General features: G+C 54.7%; 2 protein-coding genes across 2 annotated transcripts in view; one reads left to right on the top strand and one right to left on the bottom strand.

The window, feature by feature from the left end:
- CDC45 (cell division cycle 45) overlaps positions 1-16,395 on the top strand; it is a 28,351-nt gene extending 11,956 nt beyond the window's left edge. Inside the window, exons 9-19 of the mRNA XM_019755929.2 lie at positions 869-919; positions 2,361-2,480; positions 4,174-4,305; positions 4,586-4,684; positions 5,297-5,458; positions 9,020-9,158; positions 9,240-9,323; positions 10,674-10,792; positions 12,511-12,587; positions 14,579-14,645; positions 16,268-16,395. Of these exons, the coding sequence (XP_019611488.2) occupies positions 869-919; positions 2,361-2,480; positions 4,174-4,305; positions 4,586-4,684; positions 5,297-5,458; positions 9,020-9,158; positions 9,240-9,323; positions 10,674-10,792; positions 12,511-12,587; positions 14,579-14,643 (1,048 nt within the window). The 3' untranslated portion in view covers positions 14,644-14,645; positions 16,268-16,395. The remainder of the gene's footprint in view (positions 1-868; positions 920-2,360; positions 2,481-4,173; positions 4,306-4,585; positions 4,685-5,296; positions 5,459-9,019; positions 9,159-9,239; positions 9,324-10,673; positions 10,793-12,510; positions 12,588-14,578; positions 14,646-16,267) is intronic.
- Positions 16,396-18,467: 2,072 nt separating this feature from the next.
- On the bottom strand, positions 18,468-19,559 carry CLDN5 (claudin 5). The gene is given in 2 exon segments (XM_019755931.2): positions 18,468-19,317; positions 19,320-19,559. Coding segments are annotated over 2 exon segments (936 nt in total). The 5' UTR covers positions 19,545-19,559; the 3' UTR covers positions 18,468-18,606.
- Between the last annotated feature and the right edge of the window lie 951 nt (positions 19,560-20,510).

The following is a 20,510-nucleotide window of genomic DNA, read 5'->3' as shown; positions in this document are numbered from 1 at the left end:
CCTTTGTAACCCTAGCTCGTGGTGAAATCAGATGCAGGAAAAATCGTACTGCCCACCTCTGAGTTTGCTTTAAGCAGGAGCTCTTGGCCCATGGGTGGAAAAGTCAGAAGGAGGTGGCGTCAGTCAGAGATGATACTGCGTGGCGTTTTCTGAAGAGGTCCCTCATGCAGCAACATGCTGCCCTGGGAGATGTGGGTGCTCAGGTGCCCTGCACCCCCACCCTCAGGCCCTCTCCCACGTCACTGCTCAGCGTCCCCAGCTGTTCTTGTCTGTAGGCCTGGAGGGGTGCCTTGAAGAACTGCCTGGGACTAGCAAAGGGTACCCCTGGGGTCCTGTTCCATTTTGCTGTGGGTCTTTTTGACCCCATGGATCTCTTATCTCATTTACAAAAGATGAGCGTGGAGACGGAAACTTGGGAGGTTATTAAGGGGGCTAAACGCGCTACTCTCCGTCCCACCATTTTACACTGGAAGGACAGAGAGCTGTGGACCGGACAAGGGTCTGCTGTCCTGCAGGCGTATCACAGAGAAGGGCATGATGTGAGGGCCTCAGAGAGGTAGAGCAAGGCACCGGGGGCCCCCAGTGCCTACGCATGGGTGTCTGCTGCAGTCCTGCACTGGCAGGACGAGGGTGGAGAATGGCAGCAAGTGTCCTGCTGTCCCTGTCCTAGGTCTCCTTCATGTACCGAAAGCTCCTGCAGTGGTCACATTGCACCAATAGCCCTGAGTCGCCCCCTGTCACCTCTCCATCCCAAGCGTGGGGACTGCCTGTCCAAGGGTTCACCTGGGTCTGGTCATGATGGCAGGACGCTCCTGTGAGTGCCACCTGCCCACCCCATTGACTGCTTCTTTGCCCTCTTGCCTTCCAGGTGGGCCATCGTTGGACTAACGGACCAGTGGGTGCAAGACAAGATCACTCAGTAAGGACATGCTCCCTCGGGCTGTGCAAGGTCGCCTGTGCTGTGACGATGTGCACGGCTCGGCTGCAGCCAGAGTTTGCAGCAGGGAGAAGGGTGGCAGCGTCACCATAGAGCCCCACTGAGGAAGGGCTGGTGTTGGGCCTGCGTCCCTGTCACTGAGGAAGGGCTTGTTGCTGGGAACTCTGGCACAGTAGCATGTGGCCTTGTGTGGACATTTTGGCCACCCTCAGGGAGCCAGCAGGTAGGCCCAGTGATGAGAGGAAGGAGCACAGTTTCCCTGCTCTGGGTGCCATTTGCTCCCCATGCTGTGGGCAGGGCTAAGCACAGATGTGGCCCGTGCACAGCGGACACGGGCAGAAGGAAGAGGTGAGAGCCCCCAGATTCCTGCCAGGGGGTGCGTGTGATCTCCAAGCTAAGGGGAAGGCTGCAGAGGGTTGCAGGAAGGGCTGGCATGGAATGAATCCTTTTTTGCCCCTTGGTGGGCAGGCTTTGGTGCTTGCCATTGGAGTCACACAGACGAACTGAAGGGCTACCCCAGAATGTAGGTGCCAGGGAGGGGCAGAGTGCCAGTGCCTTCTCTTATTCCCACTTCTCTGGGGCTGTCAGGTGGGGAATCCAAGGGAATTGACAGGGACCTTGGCCTCAAGACACTAACGCTTTCCCAGGGGACCTGAGCCTCTCACCTGGCACCGCCCATGCCCAGGCTCCTTGTACAGTTTGCAAAGGTCTCCGTGCCCCCTATGTCCTGTCTCCCACACCCCATGCATCCGAATCCTGCAGTGTAACCCAGGAGGCAGGAGGATCCTGAGTCTCAGACCTGGGGCACTTCCTGGGTTTGTCACCTTTGCCCAGCAGGGCGGGCCTGTCCTTCCCTGTTAAGAGTAGCATGGGCTGTGTGCTGTGCCAGGCACCATCCCTGGCCTGTGGCCTCCCCTCAGGTGAGGCCCCACTGTCACCATCCTGCTCGTTGGCCACCTGTAAGTGGACCTGGACTGGGGTCTGCCCTTTACCACTGTGCTTGAGAGCACTGCCCGTGCTGGGTCCACGCCCCCTGCTATGCATCACTGTTCCACTTTCGGGGTCTGTCCACTTGACCATGGCTGTCAGGCAGGGCTGTGGCCTCTCTCAGCACCTGCTCTCAGAAGGCCTCAAATAAGTAATGACAGGGCAGTTGATGCCCAGGGGAAGGTGGGGAAGGTCAGAGCCCACCCCTCTCAACTTTGTCCACTCACCTTCCCCAGCTGCCCAGGCCTGCCACCCCTTCCACCAAGCTTGGTTTCCACGCAGGAGTGGTGGAGGTTCCTTAGTCCTGGAAGGAACAACCTGCATGGTGGGCTGTCCCCTGAGTCTGTAAGGGGAAGCCTTGAGGGATGGGGGAGGCCGTGGCAGGCTGTACGTGAGGAGAGGGAGCCCACCCAGGCCAGCAGTGCTTCCTCCCCAGGATGAAGTACGTGACTGACGTTGGTGTCCTACAGCGCCACGTGTCCCGGCACAACCACCGGGACGAGGACGAGGAGAACAGCCTCTCTGTGGACTGCATGCGCATCTCCTTCGAGTACGAGTATCCTTGCAGCTCAGCCCTTGGTGCAGGCAGCGCCCCTGCCCTCAGACACTGCTCAGTGGTGCGCTGTTTGTCACCTCTGCAGGCCCCAGCCCACGTCCCTGTGGGTGGCGTGCTTTCTGGCCGCAGAGCTGTAGGTTATGCAGCTATGGCTGCCACGTCCCCACGACAGGCAGCAGACAGGACGAGAGGCTTTCAGAAGAGGGGCCCCATGTGCTCCTGGGCTGGGCAAAGCGCTGGAACTGGGGAAGCAGGTTCTGCCCCAGCTCATCTATGTGGCTTTGGCAAGACACCACAGCTATTTTTAGAAGCACCACTTATCTATTGAGAGCTCATTGTAGGCCTGACACAAGGTGCGTACAAGTGAGCGCATGTAGGGCTGCCTGTGTGGTGCGGGCAGCTTAGTGGCATTTGCAGACTCCTGTCAAGTCAATTAGGAAACAAGTGAGCCAGCACGTGATCACGGAGTGTGGCGTTTTGTGAGGTGAGTGTAGGGTGCTGACGGAGTAACCAGGGGGCCATGGGACCACAGTGCTCCGGAAAGTCTTTGGAGAGGCCGCACCTCAGGCTGAGATTCAGCTGTTCTCCATGGCAGGGAAAGCAGTCGGCAGAGTTTGTGGCCATGCAGAGGCTCTGAGGTGAGCTCAGGAAGGTGCTGGAGAGATGTGCAGACTTCAGAGGTCAGAGAGGACTCAGCAGGTGGCCCTGTGAGCCCGTAGCAGTGACAGAGTTCCATTCTTGGTGTTTAAAAGGTCCCTGGTTTGCCGTTTAGAGGCAAGCAGACAGAGCAGTAGCTTGAGCCAGACTATAGCAGTGAGTGCGAGGCATGATGGGTTGCTGCGTAGACAGTGGCTAGAGTTATGGCAGGGACAGTGTCACCCTGTCCCTGTGCTGGGATGGCTGGGGATAAGTAAACATGGGTTTGGGAGAGGTTATGTGACAGGCGTCCACGAGGAGTCTGGAAAGAGGTGCTGGATGCAGGTGGCTGGACTCCTGGGAGAGAGGCCACTGCAGGAGCCAGGTCCTGATATGTGACATCCAAGGACCAGAGCTTGCCTGGGTGTGTGCAGAGAGGACGATGGCCCTGGAGCTGAGCCCTCCGGAGGGGCAGCGATGAGGACAGAGCCTGCCACGTGCCCAGAGGTCAGCCTGGGGGGGCGGGTTTGTTGGCAGGAGCAGTGGCACTTGGATGCAGGCAGGGCTGAGACCCTCCGGTGTGGGAGGAGAGGCCAGTGGAGGTTAAGGACATCCTCACGCACAGCCTCACTCTTGGCCCCAGGAGCAGTGAGGGGTGTGTTCAAGAAGGAATGAGCATGGGACCTTCGCTGAGGGCATCCTGGCACGGGGATGGGTGGAAGGGAGAGCAGAGTCAGGTGCAGGACACAGCGTGGATGGGATGGCACCCTAGACTAGTGTGTCCCGTCAGGCCTGAGTCCTGTGTGGCCACCAGGGCTCTCTTTAGGACCACAGTACACAGGCTCTCAGAACCCCTTTACTTTAGTTCCCGTCTGCCCTCCTCACAATCTTCAATGTGGATCAAATTAAGAAGGTCAAAGAGCTCCAGTTTACTCATGTAGTAACCAGTTGTGGCCCAGTGAGTGGAGCAGGCCATCTGCTGGAATCGCAGGTGGGCCCTCACAGGGTGGGGTCCCGGGTCACGGTGCAGCCGCAGCCTCCTTGACTGCAGGCCCAGCCTCCATCTGGCGCTCTACCAGCACTGGTCCCTCCATGACAGCCTGTGCAACACGTGCTACACTGCAGCCAGGTTCAAGCTGTGGTCTGTGCATGGGCAGAAGAGGCTCCAGGAGTTCCTTGCAGACATGGGGTGAGTGACCGCCTAGGCCCGGAGCCCCCACCATGCAGCCCTCAAGGCAGAAGCCCCCCTTTCCTTGTGATGGATTTGGTCTTAGTATTCACCTGCTGCCTCTTTCTGTCATTGAGTTCCTCACTGAGTTTCCAGAATATCCTTTGAAGGCCCACACTAGGTTGTCCCTTGCTTGCAAACACTGGGACCCCTTGCGGGATACTCTCCCTCCCATTGGTGTTTCAGCAATTTTGATTTGAAGCCAGATCACTCGTTTGACTAGTGCTTGCTGTCTTTCCAGTCTCCCCCTGAAACAGGTGAAGCAGAAGTTTCAGTCCATGGACATCTCCTTAAAGGAGAATTTGCGGGAGATGATTGAAGAGTCTGCAAATAAATTTGGGTAAACACGTTTTTCTGCATTAAGCTTCGTTAAGGCTTCAACTTTAACCACATCCCTAAAACCATGCAAAAAACAAGAATGCACAAATGAGCATGACCTGTCTAGCTTGTCCTAAAGTTTTAAGACTCCGTGAAGTGCCCAGAGGTCTAGAATCCTTAAATCCTAGGGCTGAGGTGCAGATGTTTGAGGTCGACCTAGCCTGTCCCTCAGTGGGCACAGGAAATGGGCCCGGGAAGAGCCCTCGGGGGCCAGGTTCAGGCAAGCTCTCCACCCAGGTTTTCCAGCACCCCTGGAGGACCTGTGTCTGGCTGCTCCTGGCATCCTATGGTTGTGTTGCTCCCCGCATACACAACCCAGCCCGACAACTACTGCTCTGCCCCCAACCAGCTGAGCAGCTGTGGATGATGCCCTCAGTGCCCTGGGTTACAGGGCTGGTATGTCAGGCCTTCTGACCCCCTCCATTCTCTGACCAGAACGGCTGTACTGAGACATTGGTGGGAGGGGGACAGCAGCACATCTGCTCACCTGGCCTAGCAGCGAGAGCTCACCCACACCTGAGGGCACTCCCACATACACGCAGAGGGACAGTCACATTGCCTCCTCTGGTTGCAGGATGAAGGACATGCGCATACAGACTTTCAGCATTCATTTTGGCTTCAAGCATAAGTTCCTGGCCAGTGATGTTGTCTTTGCCACGATGTCACTGATGGAGAACCCCGAGAAGGACAGCTCAGGGACAGATAACTTCATCCAGGCTCTGGACAGTCTCTCCAGGTAGTGGCCGTGACCGTGGCCACCAGCCCGTCAGGCCACCTCTGGCCCTCAACCTCACATTGGCCAGGGAGGCGGGTCTCGGGGACCTTCAAGATGGGGGTAACTGCATCTTGCAAAAGCTGCTCGAGTTTGAATTGAAATCAGGGTGCACCAGAGCCAGGCAGGGGGGAGGTGCACGAGACACATTTCCTGCCCATCTTTTACTATATGTCACTTTCTCTTGAATCCCTTTCATTTCTTCTTTTCTTTTTTTTTTCACCTCTTAAGGCATTATTTGTGGTGTTTATTTATTCGTATGTTTCTTCTAGTTTAGTCATTTCTCATTTTCATTTTTCTTTTATTTCTAAGTTTTTTATTATCTCACCTGAGGTGTCATATTATTTTTTAATGTCTTTTAGCCTGATTTGAAATAAGACCTTACAGTTTTGACCATTTGGGGGCATGTCTTTATAGTGTACTTTCATTGTCGATAGGGATGCTATTTATTCTGATTCTTATTCTATAGTAACTTTGAGAGGATTTGACCTTGATCCTCATTGTTGCTCATTTTTTGGTGAATTTAATTGCCTTGATTTTTTAGGAGGAGGCATGATTCAGACAGGTTTTCTAACTTCAGAGAACTGCTACTCTTGTTTTTGTGTAGTGTTAAAAAAAGAAAAATATAGGGACCCACTTTCTGGGATTTCCTGGTCCTATTTCCTAGCACACCTTTTAAAAACAGCTTTACTGAACTATAATTCACATATTGTATAATTCACCCAGTTAAAGCATACAGTTCAGTGGCTTTTAGTATATTCACAAGGTTGTGCAAACATCGCTATCTAATTTTAGAATATTTTCATTACCCCCAAAAGAAACCCTGCTGCCCTTAGCCATCACCTCCCAAATCCCCCATCTCATAGACCTGGGCAACCACTAATCTACTTTCTGTCTCAATAGATTTGCTATTCTGGACATTTCATGTCAATGGAATCAGACAATATGTGGTCCTTTAGGTGCTGGCTTCTTTCACTTAGAATAATGTTTTTCAAGATTCATCCATTTCATAGCATGTATCAGAATTTCATTCCTTTTTATTGCAAATAATATTCTATCACAGAGATAAACATTTTATTAACCCATTCATCAGTTGGTGGGCATTTGGGTAGTTTCTGCCTTTTGACTATTATGAATAATACTGCCATAAACATGCTTTCATTTCTCTTCGGTATATGCCTAGGAATGGACCTGCTGGGTCATATGTTAATTATATGTTTAACCTTTTGAGGAACTGCCAGACTTTTCCAAAGCAGCTGCACCATTTTACATTCTCACCAGCAGTGTATGAGAATTTGAATTTCTCAACATACTTGCCAACACTTGTTCTTGTCTGTTTGATTACACCCATCCTAGCAGGTATGAAGTGGTTATCTCATCACAGCATTTCCTTGATGGCTAATGATGCTGAGCAGCTTTTCATGTGCTTATTAACCATTTGTGTATCTTGTTTTGAGAATTGTCTATTCAAGTCCTTTACCCATTTTTAAATTGGGTTGTCTTTGTTATTGAGTTGTAAGAATCGTTTTATATATTCAAAATACAAATCCACTGTCAGAATGATTTGCAAATATTAGTCTCTGGTGTAAGGAACGGGTCCAACTAATTTTTGTGTGTGTGACATGCAATTGTTCTAGCATAATTTGTTGAAAAGGCTTCTTTCCCCCATTGAATTATTTTGTCATCCATGTTGAAAATCAGTTGACTGTAAATATGGAAATTTATTCCTAGACATTCAATTCTAGTCTACCAATCAATATGCCTATACTTACGGCAGTACCACACTGTTTTGATTACTGTAGCTTTGTAGCAAGTTTTGGCTCTTCTGGGTTCCTTGGATTTCCATAAATTTTAGGATCAGCTTGTCATTTCTGCAAAGAAGTCAGGATGTGTTGAATTTATAGCTCAATTTGGGGAGTATTGCTATCTTAATAATAAGACTTTCAACCCATGAACATGGGATGGTTTTCCATTTCATAGTGATATGTCTAGAGTGGGTCTTGTTTCATGTATTATACTGGGTTCTTGGGTGAGCCTTTTCAATTCCTAGGCTCTGCCTTTAAGATTGAGAATGCTTTTGTACTGTTTCTTTACTACCGCCCTACACACACACACACACACACACACACACACACACTTACATCAATGTTTTATTTTCTTCCCAGACTTCTGGGAACAATGCTCTATCTCTTATTTTTGCCTTATATTAGATTGGTGCAAAAGTAACTGCCATTTAAAAGTTTAAAAATAGTTTCAAAAACCACAATTACTTTTGCACAAACCTAATATTTCCATGTCTTTGTCTTATTATTGATGTTAAGGAAGTTTTTATTGATTTTATCCTCTTGCCTTTGAAAGTGAATTATTTATTTATTCATTTTTAAACTCTTATTTTTTTTAAGTTTTATTGGGGAATATTGGGGAACAGTGTGTTTTTCCAGGGCTCATCAGCTCCAAGTCGTTGTCCTTCAATCTAGTTGTGGAGGGCGCAGCTCCAAGTCCAGTCGCGGATTTCAATCTTTAGTTACAGGGGTCGCAGCCCACCATCCTATGCGGGAATTGAACCGGCAACGCTGTTGTTCAGAGCTCCCGCTCTAACCAACTGAGCCATCCGGCCACCCCTCCGGAAGCTCATCGGCAGCTTGCTATCTTCAATCTAGTTGTTCAGGGCGCAGCTCACTGGCCCATGTGAGAATCGAACCAGCCACCCTGTTGTTCAGAGCTTGCGCTCTAACCAGTTGAACCATCTGGCCGCCCAAAAATTTTTTATTTTTTTGCAATCATTTCACTTTCCACAAACACTTCCTATTTTCTGATGGTTCCTTTTTCATCACATCCTGTTCTTTGTTTACAAATGTAGTGGTTGCCCAAATCTCTTTGAAGATACTGGTGTTCATTTTAAGTTTTCTTTTGTTCTCCACATTATCTCTACATCCTCTAGGGTCATGTTTCAGGCCCCAGGTATTTCTCAAATGTCTAGTCGTTCTTTGCATTGAAGAGGGAGGCTGTGGAACCCTGGGTCTCTGGGCACAGCCTGCTATCCAGAAGCCATCACTTCATCTTGATGGATGCGGGTCCATTGTGACACTTGGGGACCCTTAACTTCTAGGTGCAGAGACTTCACTTGAGGATCTCACTTCTCCATGAGGATTCATTTTAATGTACTCAGAAGGGAACCCTCTTTTTTGTAAGGGTAGGGTAAAAATCCATCTGTCGAGTGGTGGGGTCCCTGGTCCTCCCCACAGCCCTTGCCTAGGCCTCTTCTGTGTCAGAGCACCTTCCGGGGCCTGCTGAGCAGTCTTCTCACCTCTGTTGGCTTTTAGTCTCCTGCCTTCTGACACTGGCACCCCTTCCCACCTCTCATGTCCATCACTTTGGGTTTATACATTTTTTATTATTTCTTTTCACATGAAAGGGAACTCAGGAGGGTAAGAAATAAACTGTCATCCCCACTCTCCCTCCTGAGCCAGGAACCAAGCGTTCTATTTGACTCTGTGCTGAAGCTGTGTGTCTGCCGTGTTGCAGGAGTAACCTGGACAAGCTGTACCTCGGCCTGGAGCTTGCCAAGAAGCAGCTGCGAGCTACTCAGCAGATCATTGCCAGCTGCCTCTGCACCAACCTCGTCATCTCCCAGGGGCCTTTCCTCTACTGCTCCCTCATGGAGGTCAGGCTTCCTAGGACTACAGGCAGGCACGGGGCCACACGTGCTGGCGGCCCCCTCTGACCATCTGTTTCCTTCTCTCAGGGCACTCCAGATGTCGTGCTATTCTCCAAGCCAGCGTCCCTGAGCCTGCTCAGCAGACACCTGCTCAAGTCCTTTGTGTGTTCGGTGAGGAGCCGGGTGGGTGGTTGCTGGAAGGCAGGAGCTCAGAGCAGCACTCAGACTGGGCACTAGAAGCTGACTTGGGATGCTGGTGGTTATTCACCAGCTACAGGGTCTGGGCAGACGCCTACCTTTCCTTTGAGCCGGGTTTTCCTCAGCTGACCCCTGGAAATCTCCCAATTCCCACAAGCTCTGATTTTTTCACTCATTGTACTGATCACTCAGATGAGTAGGGAGGGGCCTCACGGAGTATGTGGGGCTGGGACTTGTGTTCCACTGGTGCAGATCAGGGGAAGATGAGGTTGCTTGGAGTACAGACTTGCTTCCCAGCAAAAGTTTGTTTTCTGGGCTGACTTTCCCTTTTCTGTGTGTGGTTCCACCTTCCCTATGGCCTCACAACCTTATTTGCTTTGGTGCAGGACACGCCCCTAACCTCCTCCCCGCCAACTCACCTGGCATTCAGGCAGGGTCCCTACCCCAATAACGTTGGCTCCTCCCCAGGTGTGGTTGAGGAAAGGATGATCCCACACATTTCAGCAAAGTCTTACTTTGCTTCCAGGATGAAAGTTTGCACGGGGGCTAGTTTAAACAAAATATTGACTAGGAGGTTGATGTTATCTCATACTACCGAAGTGACCAATATTATGATTATCTGAGTGTTATGTGAAGACAGTCAGTAATGACAAAAGGTATAACAGGCAAAACATGAATTCTAAAGTCCTCTAAGCTGGCTTTAAATCTCAGCCTCCTCATTTACCACTTGTTTGATGTGAGGTCAATTATTTGACCCCTGAGCCTCAGTTTCCACATCTGTAGAATGGGTAAGCAAATACCTACTTCATAGGTCCATTCATTTATCAGACGTTTATTAAGCATCCACTGTCTGCTGGGCACTGATGTCCTTCAGTCCTGGACAGACCATGACAATTGGTCACCTTCATTGGGTGTGGGTGCCGTGGGCACAGCAGTGAAGGAAACACTCCAGTCTCCATGTTGAGTAAGCAAACCTGCTAGCAAGAGGAACAGACGAGGAATGAGTACATGCAGTGTCGGGTATGGTACACGCCATAGAGAAGATGAAGCCAGATGAGGGCGAAGGGCTTGGTTGGGGAGGGCCTCCTGGAGGAGGTGATAACTATGTCAGGACCAAAAGGAGGTGAGAGAGGGAACAGCTAAGGGGCAGTGGGGCCATGACCCGCAGCACAAAAGCTCTGTGGTGGCTTGTCGGGGTTTAAACCTCTCTTCTGGTGAAATGGAGGCTTTGGTGGAGGGAGCAGTTCCTATTGTCAAGGTTCTGGGCGCTGAGTGCTACATTCACCTTGTGGGGCCGTGACAGGGTGCATTTTGCCTCCATAGACAAAGAACCGGCGCTGTAAGCTGCTGCCTTTGGTGATGGCTGCCCCGCTGAATGTGGAGCAGGGCACAGTGACCGTGGTGGGCATCCCCCCAGAGACCGACAGCTCGGACAGAAAGAAGTGAGCGGGGTTTTACGTGTCCTGGGAGCTTGGAGGGTGCAGGGTATCATTGGCTCATGGGCCCTGTGGAGTTGGGTGAGATTTACCCTCAAGGCCATACCAAGGACAGCCTTTTCCTTCACGAGGCAGGGCTGTGAGGGTTTCAATCCACAGGCAGCAGGTTAGCCACTCTCCTGTTGGACATTCGGGTTATTTCCAGCTCTTTGTTATTATTAATAACGTGCCAGTGCACTTGAGAATGCACACGCTTATCTTGCATTTCTGAGAAGCTTCTCTCACTGTCTTCTACACGTCTTTCCTGCCCTTTCGCTGCCTCATCAGCTCTGTGCTCTTGCCCTCCTCCTGCAGCAGGGTGGGGTTTCCTCCTGTACACTCCTTCCAGACCTGGTGTCAGCCAGCCGGCAGGGCCGAGGGGCTCCCTGGTTCTCCCTGCTGCCCCTCCATGCTCCGCACAGCCGGAGAACCAGGTGACTAATCCCAGGGGCTGTCTGTCACCGTCCTTAGGTCTCTTTGCCTCCCAGGACCAATCAGTGCACTGGGTCCAGTGCTCCCCAGCAGGTCCCATAAGATGACCTTAGACAGAAGCCGAGTGACAGTGGGTAGCAGGATGCTGCCACTCAGCTTGAGGGGCTGAGGACTGCGCAGTGTCCTGTACCCCTCATTTTTGTCAATGAGCCTTTGTTAGCCTCTGCCGTGGAGGACACTGGTCCTAGATCCAGATAATCCTAGCTCTACTGTTGTGACCTTTGACTTCCTTTCGTGTCTGCAAAGGCCATTTAGTAGACAGTTAGGAGACAATGGACCTTTTTAAGACAAGTGCTTCTGTGTTGCTGGGGTGATCTCCAAAGCTCCACTCTGGGTCTCCAGTTCATGGTCACGCAGGTTGGAGCTTGCCAGGGGCTCCTGGCCTGGGTTCCTAAGGCGACCAGTGAGCATTTCCCCCGTGGTCATCACAGCCGCTTGTGTCCCCACTCCACGTCAGTCTGTCATTGTACGTTGTACGTGTAACCATGTTGTTAGCGTCAGCTCTGACCAGTGCACATAGTCTTGTGTGAGAGTTGCCATGGAGCCTTGAAGTACATGCCCCTCCCCTGCCCATATTCCATGGTGGACCAAGAGCCCCTGCCCCACACCTCATACCCTCTACTGCCAGCCCTTACCTACCTCAGCGCTGATCCCCCAGGGGGGTTGGCCTGTGCTCCAGGCTATCTCCCTGCTGCCCTGCGCTCTCAGCAGCTCTGGGTGTTCCTGCCGTCTGCCCTTGCTGGGCCTAGTTCCAGTCATATGCTGCAGCCTGTGCCTGCAGCCTGCTCCCAGTCCTACCCTGCTGTGTGTGACCTGGTCTCATCTGAGACCCCCATCCCAGCACAGCTCCCGCTGAACCTCTGTCTCTCACCTGCTGCAGCTGCCAGTGTGGTGCCAGGCAGGAGGGAGGCTGCAGTCAGGACTCTGTGCATGCAGCCCCTGGGGGTAGAGAGGGACATTCACACCCTGAGGGTTGAGAAGGGCTCAGCTGGGTGCAGGTGAGAAGCCGCAGTGACAGGCAGTGAGTGGGAGTGAGCCTTCAGAGGGCAGCGGCCCGGGAAGAGGCACAAGTGCTGATGGGCGGAACCGTTGGCTGGGGAGGAGTCTAGGCCAACTTCAGCGTCCGTCCTGGGGGCATGGGAAGGGTCCATTGCAGTGTCCAGGCCCCCAGTGAGCCTCTTACATGTCCACAGCTTTTTTGGGCGGGCATTTGAGAAGGCAGCAGAAGGCACCAACTCCCGGACACTGCACAACTATTTCGACCTCTCAGGTAAGAGTCCGCTGCATTGGGACCCCTTCAGGGTCCTCTCTGGCCTTAGAACTGGGGAAACTGGGTACCTTGCCAGCAGACCTCTTGTCTTCCTGGAACCAGCCCTGGACCCAGCTGTTCTAGGCAGCTCAGGGAACTCGGGCACGCCTTGAGCACTGCATCCTCGTCTGGGCCCTGAGGTAGCAAGTGTTGCCCAGGGAGACATAGGCCTGGCTCTGGCCTTACAATCCAGCCCTGAAGACCACTTCACCAAATAGCCGGGAGGACCGACCACTTTCATCCATCAGGGTCACCTGCCCCTTCAGTGAGATGTAGAAGCAGCAGGGCCTGCGGTGACCCAGCAGTGCCCCCTCCATGGCTGTGCTGGCCAACCGTGCAGGCCAGCAGCTCTTGTCTGTGTTGGTGTAGAGGTCCTGCCTGAAGCTGCCATATAGTCCTGTGTGATGGCTCAAGCACTGGCCCCACCCACGTGTTGCACGAGCCCACAGAATGGAAGAGCCTTGCCAAAGTGGTGGCTTTGGGGGAACCACACAGGTCCTTCAGTGGCCCCCACATCACCCCGCAGCTTCTCTAGACGCCAGCATGGAACATGGCTTACATTTGGCCATATTTGCTTTTCATTCTTGCTGACAGATTTTAAGTAAAACAGACATGTTGACATTTCACCCTTTTATTGTCAGCTCGGGCTGCCATAACAAAATACCACAGACTGAGGGGTTTAAACAACAGACAATGACTTCTCACCATCCTGGAGGCTAGAGGTCTGAGATCAAAGCGTCCATAGGGTCAGTTTCTTCTGAAGCCTCTCGCCTTGGTTTGTAGATAATCATCCTCACTGTCCTTACACGGTTGTCCCTCTGTGTCCAAATCTCTTCCAGTCAGATTGGATTAGGGCCCACCTTAACTGCCTCATTTAGCCCAATCACCTTGTTAAAAGCCCCATCTCCAAATACAGTCATATTCTCAGGTGCTGGAGGTTAAGCCTTCAACATATGAATTCTGGGAGGATATACTTCACCCATAACACCCATCTCTCAGGACATTTCCTTACATCACCACCCGATTGCTTGACAATGACAATCACTGCATTCAGAGACCCCATTGCCTCAGTGTCTAAAGCCGGCTTCTCCATGCTGGGCCGACGCAGGCTGCGGCTCTGTGTTGGGTAGGTTCACCTCTAGCAGTAGCCCACGATTCCTGTTTCATGCCTGAGATGCAGAGAGGTTGGTGCTGGCTGGCCTGCAGGGTGTCCCAGCTCCTCCACACGGGGAGGGTTTGTGGGCCGGGAGCTGCACAGGTGGAGAGCATGGGCAGGAGGCAGAGGGAGCCGTGGCCAGCATCGCCTGGGTGAGCTGAGCCTGGGGCTTCTGGAGCCGTGACCCACGGCACAGACGCTCGCAGGACCAGGCCAGCTTGGTTTTGCCATCTAATGAGGGCCCATGTACTTGTCTGAGTCTGGTGGCCCCCAGAGATGGGGGCAGTTTGCATTGTGTCCCTCCTCTACGGAAGGGCACTGAAGCTGAGGGACTGGCCAGAGCAGGACAAAGGCTGGCTTCCTGCCTAACCTCAGGGCCTCCCACAACCCACTAAGGGGTAGCGCTCTGTGTCGGGCAGGGTGGGAAGGCCCATCTCTGCCCAGGACTGTAGTGTTCTGATTCCTCACATCCCCCGTGTCCCTTCCATTGCCTGTCATTGCTGGTCCCCTGGCTGCCTGGAGGGTCCTTCCCACAGACTGTAGATCTAGCCTCACCAACAGGACAGTTGGAAGTTTCTGAGAATTAAATACAAAGGGATGGAGAAGCATAACCTCATAGTCCAGAAGATGCCAGGCCATCAAGGAGCCAAGTCCATTTTGGAATGTGTTGGAGAGTTCCAGTCCTGGATGGCTGGGAAGAGGGAGTTAATGTGCCCTGACTTGTTTTTTTCACTTCTCGCTCACTCCTGTCCCTATTCCTCCCATCTCACAAGATGTTTTTCTTTCATTACTGCAGTAATTGAACTGAAAGCGGAGGATCGGAGCAAGTTTCTGGACGCGCTTGTTGCTCTCCTGTCCTGAGGGTGAGTGGGGCAGGGTAGGGGTGGCCCTGCCACAAAACCAGTGCTACTGAAGGCCCCTCTGATTCCCTGCTGTGGTTTCCCAGCTTTTTTCTTCCTCAAGCCAGGCTTTTACTTGGGCCTCAGATCAGAGCAGGGCTTCTGAGGAGATTTGGGGCCAACACATTTTTCCCAAGGATGTCTGCCCCTGGCCTGGCGGCAGTGCCACAATGGGGCATTTTTGAGGGAGCTAATTACATTAAGCTCCTGGGAGCCCTTCAAAAACGGCTGGCATTTATCTTCTCCTTCCCCGCCACACCGTGGGCTAGGCATCAGTGAGGGACAAACAGGCTTCATGGCCCTGCCAGTAAGGAGGGTGCCCCTAGGGGGCCACCTGGAGCCTTGTTGCCCCTCTCAGCCTGGTATCAGGCCCTGGGCTGGAGCCCACAGGGGCATCTATTCAGGCTCTTGTGTGCTTGATTTTTGAGAAAGCAAAGCTGTTGGCAGCCACTCAGCTGAGAATTATAAAATGTTGGCTCTACATGAGCCTGTACCAGCATACGACTATAACTGAAGTCCTGTGACACTAGATACTTCTCCAGCCAGGGCTTTCCCCACTGCCCCCTATGGCAGCTTGAGGGCCCCTCAGGAAACAGGTGATAGCTGACCAGGTCAGGGCCTGCTCTGTGGCTAGTGACCACTTCTCAGCATGTGACCCCCACACAGTGGGTCCCCACGCCCAGCCCTGCATCTCCCTGAGCCACGGCTAGGACCACTGCTGTGGTAAACAGTCCTGTCAAGGCTCTGAGGTAGGGGCGCCCCTCATGCCGGCCCAGGGCGCTCTCTCCCCCGTCCATGGTGAGCTGGAAGCTATGGGGGCAGGCTGCCTTCCCTTGTTGAGGACCAGTAGGCTCTGCTGAGAAAGGCATATGGGTTTTCAGGGACCGCACAGACCCTCTCTCAGGTTGGGCTGGGACGCTCAGCCCCATTGGGGAGGGGCTCTGGGATCAGACTCGTAGAGTCTTCAGCCGGGTCGGTCAAGTACCTCACCAGGCTGCACCTGTTTCCTCACTGGAAACGGGCCTGACACCCCTTGGTGCCAAGCCTCAGCACAGGGCCTTAAGATGGGGGCAGAGGAGTAAGTTTATGACCCAAATCAAAGGTTACAAGTGGCACTGTCAGGCAGTGGGACAGGCATTTGAGGCAGCCTCTCCCCTGCATCCTGCTCAGTGATGATGCCAGCACTACCATGTGTCTTTCCACCTAGACAGGGTATCGGGTGGGCCAGCCAGAAAGGGTGAAGAGCAGCGTGCTAGGGGGTCAGGGGGAGCCGCTCCAGACAAGGGGAGTGTCACCATGGGACTGAGACTGGACAAACCACCAGGTGGTGAGAAGGTGCTGGCAGACTTGAGGCCTTTGGGGGTGGGGGTTCTCAAGCGGATGAGAGCCTGGACCTGTCCTGGGGGATGCAGTGAAGGACAGCGGGTGCCTCAGTGGTTCTGGGGTGACCTTCACCCCATGATATGAGTGGTGGAAACTACTCAGCATCAGTGGCCCAGCATGTCAGAGGGAAGGCCAAGATAGTGTGTTTACTCTGGGGAGACATCAGAATTGTTTGAAATTTCTTTTCTTTTTTTCTTTTCCAGAGTTTGATTTCTTCAGGAATGACCTTCTCTTTATTTATACTAACTGGCTTTTATTTAGGTTGTAAGTTATGGGCATAGTTTTAGAAACTGGGACAGTGGTTTTTAATGAAATAAAAATGGTTCTTTTAGGTTCAGTGCCCCAATCTTTACTCCAATCATAGGGCCAGCACTTGGTTGTGCCCTGAGCCTTCTGTGGGTCCAGAGTAGCCTTGATCCTATGGCCTGGGCACCCTCAAGGCCCAGGAGGAAGTGAGCATCCTGGGGTGGGGGTTGGGGTAGAGGTGGAGACAGCAATGGGCAGAGGCCCAGCCCCTGAGCACCTGGGCCTGCACACGGCACCTGCACTGACCACTGCCCAGCGGTGCCAGTCAGGACCTGGCTCTGTCTACCCTCCCACCACTTTCTCCTGTCTGCCTGGCTTTGGCAGCATCTCAAGTTCTCAGAGCGGGGCTGCTGTGGGGGCTGCTAAGGACCTCGGTGCTATGGGTCCCGTCCTGCTGCAGCTCATCCCATTGCTGGGAGCTCAGGCCACCAGATGTTTCAGCCTCCCTGGAAGTCCTGCTCAACTGGTTCTGCTATGGCCACCCTGAGCCCCTCTGGGCCCGTGTCCTGGGGTTCTCCCCATCCCCCCGCCCCCCAAGGAGACTGGCCAAGCCTGGGAGACTCCTTGCCACTGGATATGACCCAGGCATTTCTGGACAGGGCCCCTGAGGCCAGGGTTGGAGGCAGATGCCAAGTCTTCCTGCTGGCCAGCCAGTCTTGAAGCGCCAACCCACAGCCTCCCCTCCCACTACTCCCCTCTACCCCCCACTCCCATCTACTGTTCTCTTCTGCCCTGGCCTTTGACAGAAGGTAAAAATGCATTCATTCAAAGTGCCTAGAACAGGGCTGGAAGCGAAGAGCTCTTCGATGGCTGTAACAGCTCTGGTTTGCTCTGCCCTCCTGGCACCCCCACCCCCAGGTGTCTGGCCAGGGCCAACGGGTCCCACCCATAGGAGGAAGGTCACACAGGGTGCTCCCAGAAAGTCACACAGGTGCTGAAGTTCGGCACAAGTCTGGGATGGCTGTCAGTCCCACAGGGTGGGCACAGGTCCTGCACAGAGCCACGCCTAAGACTGGCAGATGAGCCAGGACAGAACGGTTGGAGCTGAGCTGGGGCACTCTCCAGGCAGCTGGCTTGGGGCCTCCTCCCCATGGGAGCTTGTCGACCATCTAGCTCTGCTGAATCCCAGCACACATTCTGGATTCACCCTTATTCCCACTGCACTGTTGACAGAAAGGGCCCAGTTGGTGATGTACAGATGTCTGGCCACTTGATGTGACCCAGAGAGATAGGTGAGCCCTGAAAGAGCAGGTAGAAAATATCCAGCAGCCTGGCAGCCCATCCTCAGCAGTTAGTGCATCCCAAGCACCCCCTCCACACACTGTCTTGGGAGGGGGTGGGTCCAACCTGCATCCTCTGCTGGGGTCTCCTCCCTCCAGGCCCCATGACTTAGCAGAGGCTCTTCTGACCACACTTCTTACCTTCCTGGGTTGTAGTGAGCTGTGGTTGTTTCCTACCCAGCAGGAAAGTGATCAGGTGGCAGGGAGGACCCTGGGAAAGGCTGTGGGAGGACCTCATAGGAGTCTTTCAGGGAGGAATCCGTGGGTAGGTGGATGCATGGGGGCTGCTGGGCATAGGCGACTGGACAGAGAACAACACAGGTGGGAGGGTATTCAAACCATTTACTAAGCAAATTCTTACCCTCCCCCAAGCTGCGAAGGGGGGCAGGGCCCTAGCCCCACACTCAGGATCTGGTGCCCTTACACCTCCCCTGGGGAACTGCTGGGGTGAGGGAGGGAGGTCCAGGCCAAGTCTCTTGGTCCCTCTGGGCTCAGGCCCGGCTGATGGGGTAAAGGCCAGCTGCACACATCCTTCAGGGAGCTCAGGTTGGGGGCCCTGTGTCCTCCGTCTGCCCCTCTGAATTAGCAGGAGCCGCTGGAAAGTACGGCGGCATCCAAGACCCCAAGGGACGGAGAGAAGTGGGATCTTCAGTTCAGTGCCCGCGTAGCCCGCGACCCACCCACGTTGGAGCCAGCACTGCGCACAGAAAAAGAAACAAGTCCTCTCAAGTGCGCGTTGCACGTTTAGGGCAGGGCTGGGCGAGTGGCAGTCAAGAGTGGAACCGCTGCGGGTGCGGGCAGGATCCCGTCGGTGGCGCGCATCCCGGCGCAGAGCTGGGCGTTCCGCGGAGCCTGTGCGCAGCGCGGCCCAACGGAGGCCTCCGTCCATGCGGGGCTCTGGCCAATCCAGCTCGCGGGTGCAGCTGGCGCGAGGGGCCACGCCGTGCCCAGCGCCCTCAGACGTAGTTCTTCTTGTCATAGTTGCCGCTGGCCGCGGGCCGCCGAGGCGCAGAGTATTTGACCGGAAAGCTGAAGTCGGGGCGGCCGGCGCAGACCCAAGCGCCGCAGCACACGAGGCCGCCGCCGCACATGAGCAGCGCGGAGGCCGCCCAACCGATGTACAGCGCCGCGCCCAGCTCGTACTTCTGCGACATGGGCACGCTCGGGTCGTAGAACTCGCGAACTACGATGTTGGCGAACCAGCAGAGAGGCACCAGCGCCAGCAGTCCGCAGAGCGCGTAGAGTGCGCCGCCCGTGAGGGCCACACGCGCCTTACCAGGACCCGGGGCTACGCAGGTGGTGCACTGCGCGCCCGCCAGGGTCACGAAGAGTGCGACGAGCGCCAGCAGTACGGCGCTCACGGTGAGCGCCCGCGCCGCCTGCACCTCGGTCGTCAGCGCCAGCACCGAGTCGTACACCTTGCATTGCATGTGCCCGGTGCTCTGCACTACACACGACATCCACAGCCCCCTCCAGGTGGTCTGCGCCGTCACGATGTTGTGATCCAGGAAGGCGGTCACCTGCCACATAGGCAGCGCGCACGCCAAGATCAGGCCCACCCAGCCCACCAGGCACAACACCAGGCCGAGGATCTCTAGCGCCGCCGATCCCATGGCTGGAGGGGAGGCGCGCGCCCGAAGGCCCGGGGACCTCGGGGTGGGGGCGTGGAGGCGGCGGTGCCTCGGCCAAGCGGGTCGGCGCCCTGCACGGACCCTGGTGCCTTTGCGCCCCCGCGCCCGCTCACCGCCTGCCGCCTGTTAGCCCCACAGCCCGCGGCACAGCCTCAGATATGCCAGCCCCTCCACAGGGGCTTCCCATTTGAAGGTTGGAGGCCGGACTCTGTCCCTCGGACCCGGCCCTCCGGCCCCGAGCAGCCAATCGGCGCGCGGACCATCGGCCCACAGCCAATCATGGCGACCCCCGGCAGCGTGCTGTTTGGGAAACAACTACGCCTGGGAGTAGCGGAGAGCGCTGGGACCGCTTCCCGCGCGGCCACCGCCCCCAAGCCTCCACCCCCTGTTGTCCTAGTTGCAGCTGAGCGCGTTCCATCTCATGAGTGTTCCTGCCTCGCCATTTCAGGAGCTGCATGACCCTCAACTTCCTCCGCCACTTCCCCGTATGAGCCTGATGGTCCCTACCCCCCAGGCCAGCTCCATGCTTCCCTGGCCATAGTCTGCGGGAGCCCCCACCATCACCACGTCTCAGAGAACATCCTGGGGGACTCTTGCTGCCTCTTCTGGGTTAGCCAATCACAGCTCGTTCTATTCCTCCAGGAAGTTCGCCCTGGAGTCCAAACCCGACCACGGCCCCTTCTCAGAACACTTACTGTGCCGGTGCCTCTCCCACAGGCCGAGAGACCAGGCAGGATTGTGCAGGTCAGACTGGCCTCCACCCTCCTCTAAAGTGCTGCCCAGCACCACCTTACACCTGATCACTACCTCCCTGGGGCCTGAGGCCCCAGCATGAAGCAGGCAGCACGGGGACCTTTCCGCACGGGCCTCCGGGTACCCCCCATTCTTCCCCTGCCTTGGGATTTCCCAGACCTCCCAACCTTCGCACAGACCATTCCTCTTCCTGAGATGCTGCCCATCCCCCATCCTGCGAGGCCCAGCTCAGGCGACACCACTTCAGAAAGTCCCCAGTGCTCCCCAATGATCCAGTACACAGGCTGTATTCCCGGTAGTAGCCCGTGGCCCCAGGCTGGAGGCCTACTCTGGCCCTCAGAAAGGAGAAACATGAAGGGAAAGAAGGGGCTGTGCTCTTTCCCACAAGTGGCAGTGGTACCCCTGGCACCCCAGCCCCCAGGCCGCCCTCCGGAAGCCAACTTGGAGTTTCCTGGCCGGGAGGAAGAGCCCCCATC

Source organism: Rhinolophus sinicus, linkage group LG16 (genome assembly GCF_036562045.2).
Source record: "Rhinolophus sinicus isolate RSC01 linkage group LG16, ASM3656204v1, whole genome shotgun sequence".
Taxonomy (NCBI): Eukaryota; Metazoa; Chordata; class Mammalia; order Chiroptera; family Rhinolophidae; genus Rhinolophus; species Rhinolophus sinicus.
The sequence above is the reverse complement of the archived record's forward strand: the minus strand, read 5'-3'. Positions and strand labels throughout refer to the sequence as shown.